The 20,584-nt window shown below is 37.1% G+C and overlaps 2 protein-coding genes across 2 annotated transcripts in view; both read right to left on the bottom strand.

Annotated features, from left to right (window-relative positions):
* Positions 1-293: 293 nt before the first annotated feature.
* Positions 294-2,412, bottom strand: LOC144979239 (uncharacterized). Its single transcript, XM_078925847.1, has 3 exons — positions 2,104-2,412; positions 1,278-1,748; positions 294-1,114 (listed from the first exon to the last, which is right to left on the bottom strand). The coding sequence occupies exons 1-3, from the start codon at positions 2,195-2,197 to the stop codon at positions 642-644; spliced, it is 1,038 nt and encodes a 345-aa protein (XP_078781973.1). The 5' UTR covers positions 2,198-2,412; the 3' UTR covers positions 294-641.
* A 13,443-nt stretch (positions 2,413-15,855) lies between these two features.
* Positions 15,856-20,584, bottom strand: part of LOC144979398 (STING ER exit protein-like) — a 5,716-nt gene continuing 987 nt past the window's right edge. Inside the window, exons 2-3 of the mRNA XM_078926048.1 lie at positions 20,172-20,264; positions 15,856-16,161 (exon numbers count right to left, since the gene is read on the bottom strand). Of these exons, the coding sequence (XP_078782174.1) occupies positions 16,108-16,161; positions 20,172-20,264 (147 nt within the window). The 3' untranslated portion in view covers positions 15,856-16,107. The remainder of the gene's footprint in view (positions 16,162-20,171; positions 20,265-20,584) is intronic.

Genomic DNA, 20,584 nt, shown 5'->3' on the forward strand with positions numbered 1-20,584 from the left:
TTTTTTTCAGGCTCTACAGCCTTAACTACTGCATCAAGAATAACTGAATAAAGCTTGATGGCTCTAAAAACTCGTCTTGGACTAACTTAAAATTCATTATAGAAAAGCCATTCAAAAATATATGCGCCTATGTGCTTAGAACCTTTAAAGTTAGTACTTCATCTATGCAAAAGTCTGGATTCCCTATTTTCAATCATTATCTGGATGATAGGTATCAGGACACTAATCACACCCGTACATGACAAAAATTGATAACACACATACACAATATTTGTTCAACTTTTAAAAATCATAAGAGTAAGAGATTTATGGTAGAGTAGGCAGAGAGGAAAATATCAAAAGCAATGGTGAATACCTAAGATGGGTGTGTAATGAAATCAAACAGAAAATATTTTCTGGACTCTAGTTCGCTCTTTTGATCTTTCATTACACTTTTTTGCTTTGATGAGACTTATTTTTTGTGCTTGAGTAAAGTCGGTGCCTGAAAATATTTTTGTTTCTTAGATGAAAGTCTCAATTATCTTTTTAGTTAGTAAGGAACATTTAGACCCTGTATTTGTGTTATCTAGAATTGTGGATGAGGAAAAATCGCACACAGTTTTAGTTTGAGCTAGTGACCACTTAAAATATCTACCACTCGTTTACCCCTGTCTTGTTATAGAATCAGTTTCATTACCATCCTTGTTTTCAGCATTATTTTCCTGAGCAATATTAACAGAACTACTAACATCATCATGTAATGATTGCATCTCAATTTCCATTTCCTGAGAAGGGAAGCTTTGATTTTCCTGTTCACCAGCTCTTACTGAGACTTCTGTAGTAGTATTGACTGAGAAGCTAACATTCTGATGAAAATGGACTGACCCTTGTCTTGTTTTTTCATCTAAATTTTGCAAGAACCCTCCCACTTCAGTTATTTCTCTAATTTCCAATGGACTTTGATAAACGTCACGATTCATTTGCTCAGTATGACCCATATGTCTAAAGCACATTTCCGTCTTTTCACTTGGAATTTCTAAGAATGCAAAAAGAGTTGAGTTCCTTAGTCGAAACCGCAATAAGTAGATTTGGTTTATCAAGTTGATCGCCCATAGCCTTAGCAACTGATTGTGCACTATTCCAACCTATCATATGATCTTCTGACAGGCCTGTATTTGGGAATAGAAATATATTTGCATCAGAAACTCCACATTCTTGTCGCTCTGCTATCAGCTTTTCAATGACGGGCAATGTTTCCTTTGGAAACAATACAGGTACCAATCTCCTACTTCATTTGCCAGATTGATAGGCCAGTCTTAAGTTACCAATAAGATGTTTTTCAAGCAGATCTTGGACTCCCTCTACTTGTTGTTGGTCTATCCACGTTCCATTTTGAGCATCCATCCATTCTGAAACCAAAAGACTAGCTGGTTCTCCACCTCGCCGTGCGTTAAATAAAGTGAGCCTCGATACAATAAGATTTCTCATATAAACAAAATCGTGATGATCCCTTTTCTTATAAGCATCGTCTGTCATCCTTGATGTCTCTTTAAATTCGAAACTCAGTAAGGTCCCTCTCAAGCGGCATATCTGTAGGTTTGCGTAAAATTTGTCTCCTTTGATCACAAGCCAGATGAGCTTGATAAAAAATGAAATCCCAATTGAGGTCCAAAAGACGTGAAAAATGATCTGTTTCTGCAACTTCCTACATATTAGGAAACACCTTTCAAAACTTTTATCAACTTTTTCAGCAAATAGCCAATGCCCAGCTTAAGTCCGGGTATAAGTTTGCCATGTTCATTTATCGTCATATTTTTAATGGCATTTGTCAAATGATTAACGTTATCTGTATTTCCTATATCCCTAGCTATAACTGTTTCACGGTGAGAAACTTTTTTTGCATTCAAGAACTAAGTTGCCTAAAGTGCGCATGCCGTTCATGATAACTCGTCTGTCCTTTTTTGCAGATTTTCCCCACATCAGGCTTCCTAAATTCATTATTATTGGATCAGATTTACAAAGATTACCAGATTCATCATTTCTGAATTTCTGGAAGATTTCTTTTCTGAAGGTATCAACTAGAGCTGCATCATTAACATAGTCTTCCAAAAACTAAACATTTACACTTCCAATTTGTTGTAACATGAATTTCAGAGCAAGTTTGTTTGTGCTTTGTAATTCTCTTTTGGCTGTAAAAGCCTCTACAACCATTACACATAGCAAAGTCAGCAGATCCCTGACACCGCTCCCTATCAATATTATCTCCATTTCTTTCATAATAATATTATATGGAAAAATTGCACGCCATAAGTCTTTCCTTGCGTGGAAGTTTACATGCTTGCTTGACTTTCATTTCTTCTCTGTGTATTTTTTTTCAAGTGTTGAGTGAGCTGTGCCTGAGGCTTTCCACAAAACAAACATGGTCGCTTTGGTTTCTTTTTAATTATTTTTTTCTGACCTGAGAATATCAAAATATATTTAATAAAACTCATGTGATAATCTGTCTTAATTTTGTTTCCTAATCTTTTACATATATCTAAAACGTTTGCTTAATTTTTTTAAATCTAAGTGTAATTTCAAAGGATAAGAAAAAAGTTGATTATTCCTTGATCAAGACTCGAGACACAGAACTTCTGATTGCCAGACAGATGTTCTAACCATTAAACCACCATGAAATCCCAACTTTCAAGGACTGATATTTGCTTATACTTATAAGAAGCGCACTATATATTAACTTTCAACACACCTAACACAAACATTGAACACAAAGCAAGAGACATAAGTATACATCAAAAAAACAATGACTAAAATTTTCAATAAAATTGTAAAATAAACAGATTAAAGACACTGTAAAAAAGGCGAAAATAGAAAAAGATATGTGTATGGTTTAGTGCTGATAAGGACAAATCAAATAAGAATGGTCTATAAAAAGGTTGGTCATTCTATGACCAGAACTTGAACCACAGACCTGAGCATTTCCAGCACTGTACCATACATATTTTTTTGGCTGCCTAATTGGAGGTTCAATGATGATAAGTCAGGTTTGAGAGTTATTTTAGGGTAAGGAAGAGGGGGATTGTGAAGAGAAGATTGGGCACTGAGACTAAATCAATGCATACACCTTAATGTAATAATATTGGAAATTTATAACACAACTTACTTGTATTATCAGCCATTTTGTGCTGTTCTCTTGAAGTCAACTTTTTACATTTAGGCAGGACCATCACTGTGACTTCTACTTCAATGGAGTACACTAAAAAGGACAAATATGTGTGACACTACTTTAAATAGAGTGACAACAGTCTGCATTTTGTATGTTTGCCAAAAGGTCTTTTAGGCTCCAATCTCATTTTTTCTTTTACAAATTATATTCTAACATAAGACCGCTCCAACATCAAATAGAGCGGTAATAGCAAACTTGGTGAACTTCTGTGATTGGAGTTCGGTCAACCCTGTGTCGATAAAACTATCTATAATAGAAGTGTGTGAATCTGCCAAGGATTCTGCTTATTTACTAATTTATTTTTTCATTTAATGTGTTTACTATGTAAATTTAATAACGGGTTGACAAGGTTTGTGTAAAATATGTTAATCTCTGACCATTTTAAAGGGACCCCTTCAAAAAACTATAATCGATAATTATAATTAAAAGGAAGTAACATATATTTGTCTCTTGTCTACAGAAGTAGTGTTTGACTATTGATGACGTAATTATGAATAAGAAATGAACATCGCATCATTCAATGTTCGCGGTATCTCCTCAAAATTTAAGAAAAAAACAACCTGATTGAGGACCTTTTTACTTACAAATAAAACATACAAATAAGCATACAGGAGACCAAGAACAAGGCCTATGATGATATAATACGAGGTTTCCGTCTCATTACATTTGAACATGAAAATGTTCAGGGAGGGCTCTGTTCTCTAATATCAAACCGTCTATCACCTTATTTAAACTCATATTGTTCTAAACGAAAGAATATCTGTTTTTAGCTTTAAAACTATTCCATGCTTTCTAAACAACACGCCTACACTTATATTCAACACCCATCATCTTACTTCGGGGACATCCCAAAAAGATTCAGCAGTAAGAGATAGATTATACAGTGAAATTGAAATAATAATCCAAAACCATGTAAATGACAACATCATAATCACGGGCGATTTCAATGCCAAAATAGACACAAGCAAAGACAACAACGAAACATGCCTTGGTGCTTATTCCTATGGACTGCATTATGGAAATGGCCAGTATCTTATTTATTTATGCTGCAAACATAAGTTATCAATATGTAATAGTGCCTTTAAACACCCTTCCCGCCATATTACTCCAGGGCAAGGAACGTGGAAAAATTATGATGATAAGATTATCAATACGTACAATCAGATAGACTTTATCATAATTTCGTACCATTACAAACGCATTCTCAATGATTCACGAATATATGCAGGAATGGAGACATCCACAGACCATAAACTTTTAGTTTCAAAGTTCAGGCCAACAGAAAATGAAATCAAGCCAAGGCATTAGTATTACAAGCAAAATAGAAAAGCGATCAAAGACTTCAGCAATCTAAGAGATGACCTAGTCAAAGAAAATTCCAGAAACAAACTCCTTCAAATCTTTCGTCAAAGAAATTAAAGGATGCCTCTAACCCAGCTGAAATTCAACATCTTGTCCAAAACGTGCTGATGAGCAAGGAAACAACACTGCCTGAGAGAAGTAGTACACAAAAACAAGATTACTGTCCAATACTGCATGACTTATCACAGCAGCAAAAACAACTAAGACTTGACATCAACAGCTGCTCAAATATTGATTCGAAGGACACAATGAAGAGACAAAGAAATGAAATCATGCATAAAATTAAATCTCAATCAACAGATAATCACAAAAAGAGAATAGATGAGATTGTGACAGAAATAAATAGTATGAGTGACAGTATGAAAATGTTCAAAGCGGTGAATACAATCAAATGACAAAAAACACAAAATAGACTTATAATCAAAGATAAATGTAATAAGACAATATACAATGATAAGGAAATTATAAACCCTATAAGCGTGTACTACACTGAGAAATACAAGGGTATTCAAGAAGTGAAACCATCTGAGTCTACCAATCCAGAGCTTTACACGCCTTTAACGCCCCAAGAAATAAGTGAAGCCATACAAAAGCTCAATAAAAACAGATCGCCTGGTCTAGATGGTGTTAGAGCAGAAGAAATAAAATGTATTGACGACAAAGGCTTGCACATACTAGCTGATATGTATAATAAGATATTTAAGACAAAACAAGTTCTCCATCTTTGAAGTGGAAAACTCATTCTGCTAAACAAACCAAATAAAAAGAAAGACCTTTTGAAAACTTGCAACCCATCGCTTTATTATCCACGCTAAGATAAGTTATAAGCACAATCACGTTCAACAGAATTAGAAAAAAGGTAGAGGAATATCTTTCACCTTCAAAAAGTGGGTTTAGAAGAGATAGAAGCACTGCAGACATAGTAAGGACCCATTGATGGCTGAAAGCCAGAACGAAGAAATATAAGGAAGACTTTACCATACTTGGAATCGATAGGAGTTCAGCGTTCGACACCATAATATGTAGAACCAAGTTGTTATCAATCCTTGACTCATTCTTGGACAAAGATCACGTGAAGCTCATAAGATACCTATTATCAAATACTACATTACAATTTGAATCTGGTACATAATTAACAACAATATCAGCCTCAATGGGATCCCCTCAAGGAGACAGCTTGCGTCCAATTCTATTCACGATATACCTCGAATTGGCCATGGAAGATCTAAAACCAAAATTACCACCAATAAAGAAGATTACTCGTGAATTGATATACGCAGACGATACATACCTACTCTTTGAATCAGAACATCAAGCGAAAATAAAGTTGCTAATAATATCAACCACCCTAGAAGCATGGAGTCTGAAAGTGAATCAATCCAAAAAAGAATATACGAGAATCAACAGAATGGAAAAGTGTACGTAAACTAGGCAATTTGATCAACAAACACGAAGACATCAGAAAACGAGAGCAGTTGGCCACCAATGCATTCAACCAAATCCAAAAATTTATGGAATCAAGTAACATAATCAGTGAGAATAAACGAATACAGATTTACAAGGCCCTGATTATTCTGATATTGACAATAACCTGAGGGCTCACAAAAAAAGAACTTAGATAATCTCGATTCATATCACCGCAAACAATTACGTCGCGTAATAGAAATCTATTGGCCAGATACAATTACAAATACTGATCTCTATGAAAAAACCAGGGTCCAGCACCTAAGTACAATAGTAAAAAAAACAGTGATGGAGGCTATTTGATCACATCTTAGGCCAAGAAAATAACATCCCAGCCCATACTTCAATGACAAAATATTTCCTTCATGGCAACAAATATGTAGGGAGACCAACAACATCAATATTGTAACTACCCTGAACCAGGATCTCTATACATATCCAACATTTCTCAATTCAGATGAGGCCGGATTAATCCCTGAAGAACTAAGAAATACTGCAGTGTCCTCCGTACTAAAGTCACAATAAGATCTTGACACCCTAAAACTCTGGGCCAGGACCGAGACAGTGGAAACAATTAACAACATGGATGGAGAGAGCAGCTATACATATCGACCATGACTGAATCACACATTTCTCAGAAAGCGTCATTCGGACTGCGAAGCTTACTACTACTACAACTAACTTGAAAGGAACGAAACTGAGCGCAGACAGAGAACGCAAGTCTCCAACACCTCACACTGGCGATAAAGTGGATTTTGTATATATGTGCCCGAAAATGAAAAACGTCAATAACAAATTAATTATTTAATCACAAATTTCAACTAGTTTATGATAATCTATAATGATAAGATATACGCATTAAAAAAAATTTCACATAAACATATGCTCGTTTTCATATTTAATTTTAGCACTATCTAGAGGTCGTCTCAACGCAGTTTTATCATGTAGTCGTCATAACGACCCCAATACAAATACAGAAATATTAAGTACCACAGCAAACATAAATGCGCAGCATCAATGTGAGGTGTTCTTTTGATATTCTTCCTTACTTCTATGGCCCAACGATGGGAGTCCAGATGTTAATTCTTGAGTAAATGAGCTTGACCTTAATGTGACCAGAAACTTGTCGCCATAATGACAATTTTCATGAAAAACACAACTTAAGTCGACCAAATGTCGCCCTAAGCGCAATTTGTACTCACACACACACACACACACACACACACACACACATATATATATATATATATATATATATATATATATATATATATAATATATATATATATATATGCAAATTCACAAAAATGTAAAAATTATACAACCAATGAACCAATTGCGACGCGTTATGTATTAATTTGATACATTGAGATAGACCATATAGTAGGGGGAATTAGGCAAAAACCGTGCAAATTCGGGTTGAAAGCATGAAATTTTGCATACAAGTTGCTAAGACACATAGAAAAAAGCATCTCATATAGAACCACTCTTGCAATCAGTCATAACGTATCGGTTTAAGGCCTTAGATTTTACCTATTACAGCTATATTAAACAAGGGAAATAACTGTGTAAAATATATATTTTCTTCATATTCATTGTATAAGGGAACATTAGGCTAAACTGTGCACATTGGGGTTGAAATCCTGAAAATTGGCATATAGGTAGCTATGACCCGTATAAATAACACCTGATATAGAACGACTCTGGCAATTTATCATAACAGTGCGTTTTTATCACTTTTATTTTTTCCTATATAGCATTACTTATTCGAGGAAATAACCACAATGCAATGTGCGTTCTAAAACTTTAAATACGGGTAACCATTTACGGTACCTAACTGATGGTTATTTCGTGGTGTATCTAGTAGACAAAAGCGGGAGAGGGGAGAGAGGAAGTGAGAGAGAGAGAGAGAGCGAGATAGAGAGAGATATAATTTTACTCATTACTGTACGTACTAACCTAACTAGTAGATAAAATAGGGAGAGGGGGGAGCAAGGAGTGGGAGTGAGCGAGAGAGAGAGAGAGAGAGAGAGAGAGAGAGAGAGAGGCGGAGAGAGAGAACTTTACTCATTACTGTACTGCCCTAACACTCCCCCTCATCCCCCCCCCCCCAAAAAAAAACACACACCCCGCATATACACAAGTCCGTGCAAGGAAAACCGGACCTTAAACACTTGCATCGGGTGCCGATACATTCTCTCTTACATGAACATTTGATGAGTTTTTGGGACACTTTTGACAATTCTGGAGATAAGCTCCACAGTGGTTCATGTCGATCGTCACATTTGTTGCAGGGTTCTCTTCTATAAAAGATATAATGTTAGCAAAAGCTAGAGTTCTTTCAAGAACTGTGACATCATGATTATCATCAGCAGTGACATCTTTTCAAGCTTGTTTTTTAAAGTATCGTGAATGACAAATTTTATGGTATAGGGCGGTAGTGTGCCTCCTGAGCGACTAAATCTCCTCCGGCAATAAATGACAACATATCAGAATCTGTTATTGATTACGCTATTTCACGAATATTTTCTTCCATATCTGTTGTCATTACAGAATGGAGTACTTCCAATTCCATGTTTTTACAAAAAAGCACGTTTGTTTATCATAGCCAATCTGTAATTTTGAACGTTGTCTCATTATTCTCGTGGGTTGCGAAATATATTCATTCGGTGACTCCTCCAAGTCAAATGACGAAGTTTGGAATTATTGTAGGGCAATTCTTTTAGATTTCTTTAATTCTAATCGCCTAATTTTTTTGGCATTAAATTTTACACGACAATATTTATGCCACTTAGCATCATTTTGTTTTAAGCTTTCAATAATCTCATTTCTTTCTGATGAATTTAAAAAAATAGATACATCCATCTTGTTTTCATCACAAACCAAAGAATTGAATTGTGTTAAATCTTCAAAAAGAGTTTCACAGCTTTGCCCTTTGTCATACCTCCAGGTGTCCTCGACTAAGAGGGAGATTATAAACGGTCTGTGTTATCTTGTTGGCATGTCAAACCCTTGTCCCAGTCTCTGGGAGCAGTTCTTTTTGCTATTGTATGTGTATCTGAAATCATGCAAACACATTCCTTTATTAGGCATATGCAATATTCTTTCATAACTCTCTCTCTCTCTCTCTCTCTCTCTCTCTCTCTCTATCTGTCTCTCTCTGTCTGTCTCTCTCTATCTCTTTCTCTCTCTCTCTCTCTCTCTCTCTCTCTCTCTCTCTCTCTCTCTCTTCTGTTCTTTCTGTTAAAGATCCCTCATCATCAGGCAAAATGTGTGCAGTGCCTTACATAAGGACACAACAGTACAAATAGAACATTCTCCCATTGTCCCTTTCCGGTAAATAACTTAAAGTAAATAACTTGCAACAATACAGCATCATAGTGGTTGATGATGATGATAATGATGATAATTATAGCAATGTAAGTGGTATGCTGACTCTTTACTGACATCAAGTTTGACTTAAAATGATTATAGCAGTATTTTTGGAAAGAAAAGAAAACAGGAGGAGGGGAGAATGATCACTGACATTTGTCAACACCGGTTATCGGCATTTATTGAGCTGTGTTCTGCTAGTCTGTTTTGTCTACCATTCTGCTCGTCTTCCCGTCTGCCCGTCAGTTTTAGAGCAATTGATTAAACTTATTAAATCAGATGCAGACAAATCTCACATTATAGAATATTGATCGCTAGACGTCCTTTAAAACAAGTGGAATTGAATAATATTTACGATTAAATAATTTGTATGGTTCGTGAATCGAAAGTAAAGGGAAAAGAAAGCATCCGCTTCGACGCTAAAAATAGTCACCAATAGGAATCCAAAGGATGACGTAAAACAACCTTGGGTCGGCTTGCCTCGAATGTTTACACAATAACAATGAAATACATTTTTGTCGTCCATTTCAAAATTTTCTAATCTTAAAAACCTTGTATCTCAACTAATACTTATCTCTCAGAGTGGTTCTATATCATAAATTATAGGCTTTTTTTCATATTCTACAACATATGTAATTTTCATGCTTTCAACCCTGTTTGCACAATTCAATGGTTTTTTGGACCTAATTCCCCCTACTAATACCTCTGGCCTCTAGTCCGAACTTGTGTAATGTAAATTAAAAAAAAAAAGTTTTTAAAATTTAGATCACAGTTGCGCGTTAAAAATTCGAACACCATTTTGCATAAATGAATTAAGGTGGCGTATTTGTCTTTGTTTTTCTAGATATGAGGTGACATGGAGGACTTAATATATGTGTAAGGGGGGTGATCGCCGTCCTTCATAACTTTCTCCATTTTACTTAGAGAAAATCTCTTAGACGCTTGGCGTCTGATTGAGAAATGGGATCCGTATCGGAATTACGCGAAGGCTGCACCAGAGTGGGAGCAGATACAATTGCCAGGAATATAAAGAACCATAGCAAAGGGGTCCCAAATCAGGCTTTTTGAGAGCGGTGTCAGCAAGGCACATCGTACGATTTTGGACTCGTTACCTGCGGAGGAATGTTTATAGTGATGCACCAGTTAAATCATTTTTCAGCGATCTTTTAGTCTGAGTTTCCGAACCATGAAGACAGTGATTTCATGGCGGGTAATCTTAATCTTGGGTGCATTCCTCTTTATTTTTCATTTTTTGCAACACATACCTGTAAACAATTAAGGGGCGGTTTGGGTCTAATTATTAAGAAAATCCTTTGAAAAATTGATTTTGAGATTTTGGTGGAAATTGATATTTTATTACCCTAGAAATAATATAATTGAAGTCCAAATTCTCAAAGTTGACTATAAAGGCATGAAAAACAGTCGAAAATGGTACAGATAGTAAGAAAAGTGTGAAAAACAGGAAGCTATTTTGCTATTTTCTCAAAATGTCATATTTCTAAGGGTATGGGATACTGTGTCAAACGTTTCTCTGAATCTATTCAATGAAATTGTCTGTAAATCTCCACAGTCATCACAGGGATAATGTATTATGTCACCATAGAGAGATTTTTTTGATAAGATATGTGAATTTTGAATTATAATCCTGATTCTGAATGTTTAACATCAATTTTGTCATAACATTTTGATTCTCAACTTTGTAATGTTCTAATAAAAATTCCATAAGCTGAAGCCGTAAAAGCTCTCTATGGTGACACACTATAGTACAATGTTGACAAGATGGAAGAATATGGAGGTCATTCTTTCATTAGTTTTTGTGGAACGTTTGCCACAAGATTGTTACATTTTTTGATGTCAGACCCCCAAATTAGGTCGCAAAATGGGTATCGACACAGATAATTAAAATTTTTCACCATAAATGTTGTTATTTAACCTATAATGACGATACAGAATGATTAAAACCGCCCAATATTGGTAATAATTTTTTTTTGAAAAGACCCAAACCGCCCCTTAATCATAATATTTTTTTTTGGTTATATTTTTATTTTTAAAAAGTATGTATACAATAGCATTTTGAAAAGTGGTTCCTCAAATACAAATAGTGATATCTCATTAACCAAACAATAGATTTCCCCAGTTGATAAGAGAGACGCATGCGCAATGCTATGTTGACGTTCTGTCCGTAATGGCATGTGTGTAACATGGAGCCAAGAATAAACAATCAAGAGCATTCACTCTTCAATTCAAAGAAACAATACAGAGGACATAACTCTGTGGTTACTGCAAATACCATAATAATTACGTAGTTAATTCCCATTCATTACATTCCTTCCATCGACCATTGAGATGGAAAATCAATTCAAACAGTGAATGATCCGATATTCCAGAACGAAACCATAATGAGCACGATATATTACAAGCAATAATGGTAATGCGGTTATGTGGTTTAGTGGTATGACATTCGCCTTCGGTCGGAAAGTCCCGGGCCGACCTCGCTCAGCGCATAGTTAAATCATTGGAAAAGGTTCTTTATTCACATTCTCTCACCGTACTCATTTAAAAGATGAGTACCTGGCCGTTAAACACAGGTGAGAAAATCTAAAAATGGGAAGTAAATAAATACAGTGAATAATAAAAAAATTGTGAGAGCACAAAACAAAAAAGCTTCCAGTTGGCGCGTAACAAATAAACAACAGAGCCTAACAAGAAATACTTACGATCCCCCTTGATAAACTCTATGGTGAGATTGTTCGAGCAGTGATACAAAATCGTGGTGCCATACGCGGTACTGAATTTGTTTCCTCAAACTTTTTTCTCTTTTTCTCACACAGTGAAACCCAACCTGTGTTCTTTGGGTCGTCGTTACTTTTATGAGTATGCATGTCTGCTGTTGATTTTTGGCTCATGTAACTTGGCGGAGTTCCTGACATCCTACAGTGGTCAGAGAGGTAGTTTCTGTGTCTTCTATCCCCTTAGATCTGTTTCCAATTGCTTTCTGTCGTTTCTTTGAATAAGATTTTTTAGTATATGTCCTGACCCTGGCCGGAGACCCTGGCTTGGAGGGAAACTGTCAAATGTATAGTTATAGTTTTGGGAGATATTTTTCCTTGTAAATCATCTCTTTATCATGTAGTATTTCATTTTTTTGGTTATAATTATATATATATATATATATATATATATATATATATATATATATATATATATATATATATGTATATACATGTATATATATATATATATATATATATATATATATATATATGTATCGATTTGTAAACACTTGAGAGTATTCATCTTTGTGGGGACCTGTGTTTGTGTATTTTGGTGAGATTTTTAGGTAATCTCAAACTAATTACACTGACAGATTCCTCTTGGAATCTACATCTGTTCTCTATTTGAACAATTCCCCTTTGTCTTAAGTTTTCTCCTTTGCTTTCAATCGAAATCTATAGCTCATATCTTTCCCTTTTAACTGGCACGGATATGACCTAAATGTGTCGCCAGCGCCGTAAAACTCTTAAAAATAAATAAATTAAATAATTGGGTCACGTTATATTTACGATAATATTCAATTTTGTGATATAAATGTTGTCCAATTGTATGTTTTCAAACTCAAATAAATTGACTCAATACAAGTGTAATGTTCTTTTTGCACATGCGTGTATTATATCAAATTTCCATTTTGGCAACTGAAACACCGTAGAAGTGTCTACTACCTGTCAAATATTTCTCTTGTCAAATCACATTAAGTTTGCCATTGTATGCATTCTAATTTACCTTGAGTTCCTTCTAAATGCAGATCAAAGATCGTCAATGTGAATAACCTTCTCAAAACGGTTTTATTTAGGGATGGGTATATGATTTCAAGCTAAACTCACAAAATGAATTGAGTATAGAAGTGCCGGAAGACAATGAGGATAATGTGACCCACCGTCTGGAAACGGTATTATCTCAGGGTGAATCAAACCCTTAAAAGTGAATTTGGAATTGAAAAGCTGAAAAAGATGAGCGAGATTTATAGTGATATAAGAATTTGTGAATCAGAATTAACTACCAGTGTTATATTTCTAAGGGATGGGTCCACAGCCCTTTTTCCATATAATATGAGGCTAAAAATCGAAATTAAACGGGGTGCTCTTAGTTCACCCAGACACAATACCCCTTTGAGGCAGTGGGTAACATAGATACGTTTCCGAACGTCTCGGGTTAAACTCTCATCGCCTCTAATAGTGTTTGTTCTCTATTATTATTGTCTTCTGGCACCTCCCTACATACATCTTTTCTATTTTTATTATCAATATAACTGATTGCTCCACTCACGTTATCAAGCTTACTCATATAGTAGGAATAAAAATTAATGACTCTATTTTATTTTTTATTCTTTTCTCATTTTGATTATTTTAAGTTCAAACTCAATTTTCTTCAGTTTGCTCAATCAGGTATAATACCATATTATGGACTAACTGGGTAACTAAGAAAAGAATTAACCGTCATCACAACGTCCAAAATGTTGCTGTACTTATCAATTCGATATTGTAATATGGGCTCCTATTATAAACAGACCGTAATGAGACCGATATAATCGGGGCGCGTATTACAACTTCGAAGACATCATCTGGTGGATCGCACTCTTCCTGTACTCATCCTTGACAGGGTTGGGTGGGGTCATTTAAGATCTTCTGGAGGGAAGATGGGTCACTTGCTGTGTCATCTATCCCTCTATATCTGTTTTTCTTTTAGTCATTATATCTGTATTTGTTATCATTTGAGATTGCTCTTTTTTTTCTTTTCAGTTAGGGATCCTTAGATGAGAGGGTGGCAGTCAAATGTTTAGTTCCTTTTGTTTAGAGAGCTAATATGGTTTTCCCTTTAAAATCATATTATCGTTGCTTTATGTTCGCTTTAAATTTTTAGTTCATTGCACTATGTAAATATTTTATTATATCCTTCATTGCGTAATTCTGTGTTTGTGCATAGATGGGACCAATATTAACAGTAAATCTATCTTAAAATCTAACGGTGGAAAGAGAATTCACGAATAAAACATTTTGTAAATGGAACAGTCGTTTACTTCCGTATTTTTTAAATTATTTTTTTAAGGGTTTTACGGCACTTGCAACACATTAAGGTCATATCAGCGCCAGTAAAAGGAAGAAAATGGATAGTAAAAAGTTCTAGAATTCCAATTAAAGCACCCAAGAAAAGGTAAGACAAAGGGGAATTGGTTCAAATAAGAAACAGATGTAGATTCCAAGAGCACACCATCAAAGTACTTAATTTGAGATCAACTAAAAGTCTCATCCAGACACAAACACAGGTCTCCACGAAGAGGAATACACTCAAATGTTTTACAAATCATATATCATATAAAGAAAGCATAATACAGAGCATAACAGAGAGATGATTCACAAAGATAAAAATGTCATCTCCCAAAGCTAACTATACACTTGACTGTTTCCATCTCATCTGGCCAGGACCATGACAAAACCAAGTAATCTCATTCCAAGACAAAGACTTACTTACTTACTTACTTATCCGAACCAGCGACCACTTGAGCTCTAGCCCTTCGGTCTTGTGCCATGACGTAGAAGTTAGATGTCTTTTGTAGTTGTTCCAGGTGACTATAAAGTGTGTTACTGATGCTTGGATTTGGTGGGAGGAATGTGCATCTCAGGTCTTCAAGAGGTTGACATTCAAGCAAGTGGTGTGTTACTGTTTGATTGGGGTGTTGACATAGGGGGCAGGAAGGGGATGTGTCTTTTGTAATTTTGCTTAAATGGTTGTTGAGCGGTATGTGTTGTGTTCTTAGTTGAAAGATGATGCTTTGCTGGTGTCTTCTGAGACAAAGACAGACAGCAAGTTGGAAAACAGATATAAGGGGACAGAAGACACAGTAAGTGCCACCTTGCCCACTAAGGGAGGTCAGGAACCCCACCCAGTGATATAGGGGGATAGAAGACACAGTATGTACCCCCCTGCCCACTAAGGGAGGTCAGGAACCCCACCCAGATATAGGGGGATGGAAGACACAGTAAGTGCCACCCTGCCCACTATGGGAGGTCAGGAACCCCACCCAGATATAGGGGGATAGAAGACACAGTAAGTACCTCCCTGCCCACTATGGGAGGTCAGGAACCCCACCCAGGTATAGGGGGATAGAAGACACAGTATGTACCTCTCTGCCCACTGTGGGAGGTCAGGATCCCCACCCAGGTATAGGGGGATAGAAGACACAGTATGTACCTCCCTGCCCACTATGGGAGGTCAAGAACCCCACCCAGATATAGGGGGATAGAAGACACAGACTATGTACCTCCTGCCCACTATGGGAGGCCAGGTACCCCACCCAGCAGTCATTTACTTCAATCTTTGAAATAGTTTTAAAACCATGAAATGAAATGTTCAATTTTCTGAATCATCTAAAACAAATGCATGTATTCATTGGTTTAAAACAGAATGTTAACACAATATGAGAAACAGAGTATGAAGTAATATACAAATGATGATGCTGGTGGTAACATTCATTTATATTGATTGAAAACTATTTACAGATGACCAAAGTAAACTCTTTCTCTCTCTCTCTCTCTCTCTCTCTCTCTCTCTCTCTCTCTCTCTCTCTTCCTCCCTCTTTCTCTCATTCTCTCCGTCCCCCATCTCCCTCACTCACACACTCGTATAGCGAATGCTCAGATTCAACTTCAGCTTCATTTGTCTATCAACGTTCCCTTCGGTCGCATTTTCTTTGCTTCTTCTTCAGCCTGAAATCAAGTAGAATAAAACAAAAAGTCAATTTTGAAGAGAAAAATAAAAACAAAAACAACAAAAAAAAAAAAAAAAAAACAGAAGAAAAGCTATGGAGTCGCCTACAGGAGATGCAGACCTGCCAACTTGAAATGTAAAAAAATCGTAGTTTTCAGAGAGAAGAAATAGAAGTCACTATAATTAACTTTACAAATTAACATTTTACATTTATCAGTATTAAATATGTCTTCAAACCCCTGAATAGATGCTATGTGGCATCAAAGTTTTCTTTTTATCACATTGTAATGAATCAAAAATGTCTATTTATTTCTATTGTTGAAGCCAAAAATTCGTATTTTTACAATTTTTTTCGTAGTTAGCAGGTCTGGTGATGTATATGTTACTGCTCGAAGCTCGAAGAAATAAATAACATTGTGAAATTTAATGTAAGCTTCAATTTAATATACGAAAACAGATAAAATGGATGTAACATTACAGACGAATTCACCTGTAGTGTTTCATTCATTCATCCTGTTTTGTTGATAAAAGGGAAACCCAAAACGTCCATTTTATCTGTTTTCGTATATTAAATTGAAGCTTACATTCAATTTCACATTGTTATTTATTTGGGGTACAGGTCATGGAAATGAGGATAACTCTTTAGACAAAAATACGAATTCACTCCCTCTAAAAAATGGATTTATTCCACATCAAAATGAACTTCATGAAGAAAAAGAACAATGTTGATAATGATGATGATGATGATGATGGCGATGACGATGATGATGATGATGATGATGAGGCAAATGATCTCATTAAAAAATTAAATTATTTATTTGATATCGAGCACTATTTGGATGAATAACAAAGGTAACTAACTCCTGTCCTGGCATTGTGTCCTTGGGTAAAGCACTTTACAAGAGCACTTTTATAAAATAGACAATCTGTAATCGATGAAATGGAAACTTTGCCTTTGTGAGAAATAAATGAACCATTGCAAGATGTTTTCAGCATTTCTAAAAAAAAAATATGCTTCATGAAACGTTTTTATTTTAGCCCTCTCCTTACCACCCATAGGAAAATCGTCACATTTGTTACGATGCAGCCAACAATTTTATTATTCTGATTTCATTTTGTTATATTTATAGCTATAAAAACTCGACATTGTGTTGCAGAGCTCATTTTTCTGAACAAAATATAGAATATACTCGTTGCTAATCTGTTTTTTGTTGGATGAGTATGAAGGTTTAAGTAAAATTCTGTTTGTTTTTAAGGGTTTTACGGTGCTTGCAACACATTTAGGTTATATCAGCGCCAGTAAAAAGGAACAAAATGGGATAGTAAAAAGTTCTAGAATTACGATTAAAGCACCCAAGAGAAAGTAAGACAAAGGGGAACTGGGAACAAATAAGGATCAAATGTAGATTCCAAGACCACACTATCAAAGTACTTAGTTTGAGATCACCTATAAGTCGCATCCGGACACAAGCACAAAATCCAACAAAGAGGAACACACTCAAATGTTTACATTATACATTCAAAATAACAAATATAATAATACATAACAGAGAGATGATTTACAAGGGAAAAAAATATCATCTCCCAAAACAATACTTATGCATTTGACTGTTTCCCTCACAGCTAGGACTCCAACCAGGGCCAGGAAAAAAAAAGTAATCTCATTCCAAGACAAAGGCAGAAAGCATGTTGGAAAACAGATATAAGGGGATAGAAGACACAGTATGTACCTCCCTGCCCACTATGGGAGGTCAGGAACCCCACCCAGAGATATAGGGGGATAGAAGACACAGTATGTACCTCCCTGCCCGCTATGGGAAGTCAGGAACCCCACCCCGGTATAAGGGGATAGAAGACACAGTGAGTACCTCCCTGCCCACTATGGGAGGTCAGGAACCCCAACCAGGTATAGGGGGATAGAAGACACAGTGAGTACCTCCCTGCCCACTATGGGAGGTCAGGAACCCCAACCAGGTATAGGGGGATTGAAGACACAGTGAGTACGTCCCTGCCCACTATGGGAGGTCAGGAACCCCAACCAGGTATAGGGGGATAGAAGCCACAGTGAGTACCTCCCTGCCCACTATGGAGGTCAGGAACCCCAACCAGGTATAGGGGATAGAAGACACAGTGAGTACCTCCCTGCCCACTATGGGAGGTCAGGAACCCCAACAAGGTATAGGAGGATAGAAGACACAGTGAGTAACTCCCTGCCCACTATGGGAGGTCAGGAACCCCAACCAGGTATAGGGGGATAGAAGACACAGTAAGTGCCACCCTGCCCACTATGGGAGGTCAGGAACCCCATCCAGATATAAGGGGAGAGAAGACACAGTAAGTACCTCCCTGCCCACTATGGGAGGTCAGGAACCCCACCCAGGTATAGGCGGAAAGAAGACACAGTAAGTACCTCCCTGCCCACTATGGGAGGTCAGGAACCCCACATAGAGATATAGGGGGATAGAAGACACAGTAAGTACCTCCCTGCCCACTATGGGAGGTCAGGAACCCCAGCCTGATATAGGGGGATAGAAGACACAGTAAGTGCCTCCCTGCCCACTTTGGGAAATCGGGAACCCCAGCCAGGTATAGGGGGATAGAAGACACGGTAAGTACCTCCCTGCCCACTATGCGAAGTCAGGAACCCCAGCCTGATATAGGGGGATAGAAGACACTGTAAGTACCTCCCTGCCCACTATGGGAAGTCAGGAACCCCAGCCAGTTATAGGGGGATAGAAGACATAGTAAGTACCTCCCTGCCCACTATGGGAAGTCAGGAACCCCAGCCAGGTATAGGGGGATAGAAGACACAGTAAGTACCTCCCTGCCCACTATGGGAAGTCGGGAACCCCAGCCAGATATAGGGGGATAGAAGACACAGTAAGTACCTCCCTGCCCACTATGGGAAGTCAGGAACCCCAGCCAGTTATAGGGGGATAGAAGACATAGTAAGTACCTCCCTGCCCACTATGGGAAGTCAGGAACCCCAGCCAGGTATAGGGGGATAGAAGACACAGTAAGTACCTCCCTGCCCACTATGGGAAGTCAGGAATCCCAGCCAGGTATAGGGGGATAGAAGACACAGTAAGTACCTCCCTGCCCACTATGGGAAGTCAGGAACCCCAGCCAGGTATAGGGGGATAGAAGACACAGTAAGTACCTCCCTGCCCACTATGGGAAGTCAGGAACCCCAGCCAGGTATAGGGGGATAGAAGACACAGTAAGTACCTCCCTGCCCACTATGGGAAGTCAGGAACCCCACCCAGGTATAGGGGGATAGAAGACACAGTAAGTACCTCCCTGCCCACAATGGGAGGTCAGGAACCCCAGCCAGGTAAAATTCTGAAAATAGCTGGTAAGCAGAGAGTCAACCAAAACAGATGTTATTAAAAACTTGCAAGCTAAAATTTGTGTGGCTATGTGGTCTTGTGGTATGACACTCTGAAAAAGGCTCTTTACTCACATTCTCTCACCGAACTCAGGTGTAAAATGAGTACCTGGCCTTTAACAGCGTTGTCTCTGTCCCAAAACATTGTAATATCGCATAATAGGCATCATGTCTTGTCCTAAGTATTATTATGTGTCGCTGTTGGCCAGGGACCCCCTGTAAAGCGCTTTGAGCACGTTTAGTGAATACTGCGCAATATAAAAACTCAATAATTTTATAAAAGCTCCATGGGTGCAAGCAACTGGACCTCAAAAAGCCTGGAAGTCTACTTATGACCAGACATATAATCTGAAAAAGCCTGCAAGATTCACGGACTTACCTCGTCATTTGAAGTCTTGTTCTGAGCATCTAGTCTTCATAATAGTAGTCCACAATTGTTGTATGTTTAATCCAAAGGTTGTAATGGAGTAATTTGTTAAGTTTCTTGTCACAAAAAAAAAAAATCAATCAAATCCAAGTCGCAAAAAGCCGGCGACGTTTTTTTCAGTAATTCAATCGGCCGGCTGTAGCCGGCACTCTTGCACCCATGAAGCTCAATAAAAAAAAGTTTTCAACACTCACCTCTTCCAATAGCTTTCTTTTGCTGATTCCCTTCCTCATCAACTGTTTTTCGATCACCTTGGCGTTCGCTGCATACGAGTCTGCTATCTCTTTCTGTTGGGGGAAAATTTTGTTTAATTAAAATTTTTATTTTTAAATCATATGATCTGGCATTTTTTTGTTTCTTTTTAGGTGGTTAACGGCACTTTCGACACTATTTAGGTCATTTAAGCGCCCGTTTCTGTCTTTTATCAATTTTTATCGGCCTTGAGGGGCCATAGCTGCTCAAAACGTGTACTGTTGTAATAAAATCTTTATAAAATCATAATGGTTACATGTTTGTTATGTAAAAATATTTATTTACAATTTCTGCAGGAGTTCACATTCCTGCAGATACTTTAGTATTGGCATTTTTTACATTATTATAAACCCAG

Source organism: Berghia stephanieae, chromosome 9 (assembly GCF_034508935.2).
Source record: "Berghia stephanieae isolate SIO BIC M18660-M18661 chromosome 9, UCSD_Bste_1.3, whole genome shotgun sequence".
Lineage (NCBI taxonomy): Eukaryota > Metazoa > Mollusca > Gastropoda > Nudibranchia > Aeolidiidae > Berghia > Berghia stephanieae.

What these genes read in the sequence shown, in the direction of transcription:
- LOC144979239 (XM_078925847.1), bottom strand. Translation starts at nt 2,197, where the DNA reads ATGTGTAATGGTTGTAGAGGCTTTTACAGCCAAAAGAGAATTACAAAG. An exon ending in TGTTACAACAAATTGGAAGT is followed by an intron (nt 1,749 to 2,103) that starts GTAAATGTTTAG and finishes CCCGGACTTAAG; the next exon opens with CTGGGCATTGGCTATTTGCT. An exon ending in AAGACTGGCCTATCAATCTG is followed by an intron (nt 1,115 to 1,277) that starts GCAAATGAAGTA and finishes AGGTTGGAATAG; the next exon opens with TGCACAATCAGTTGCTAAGG.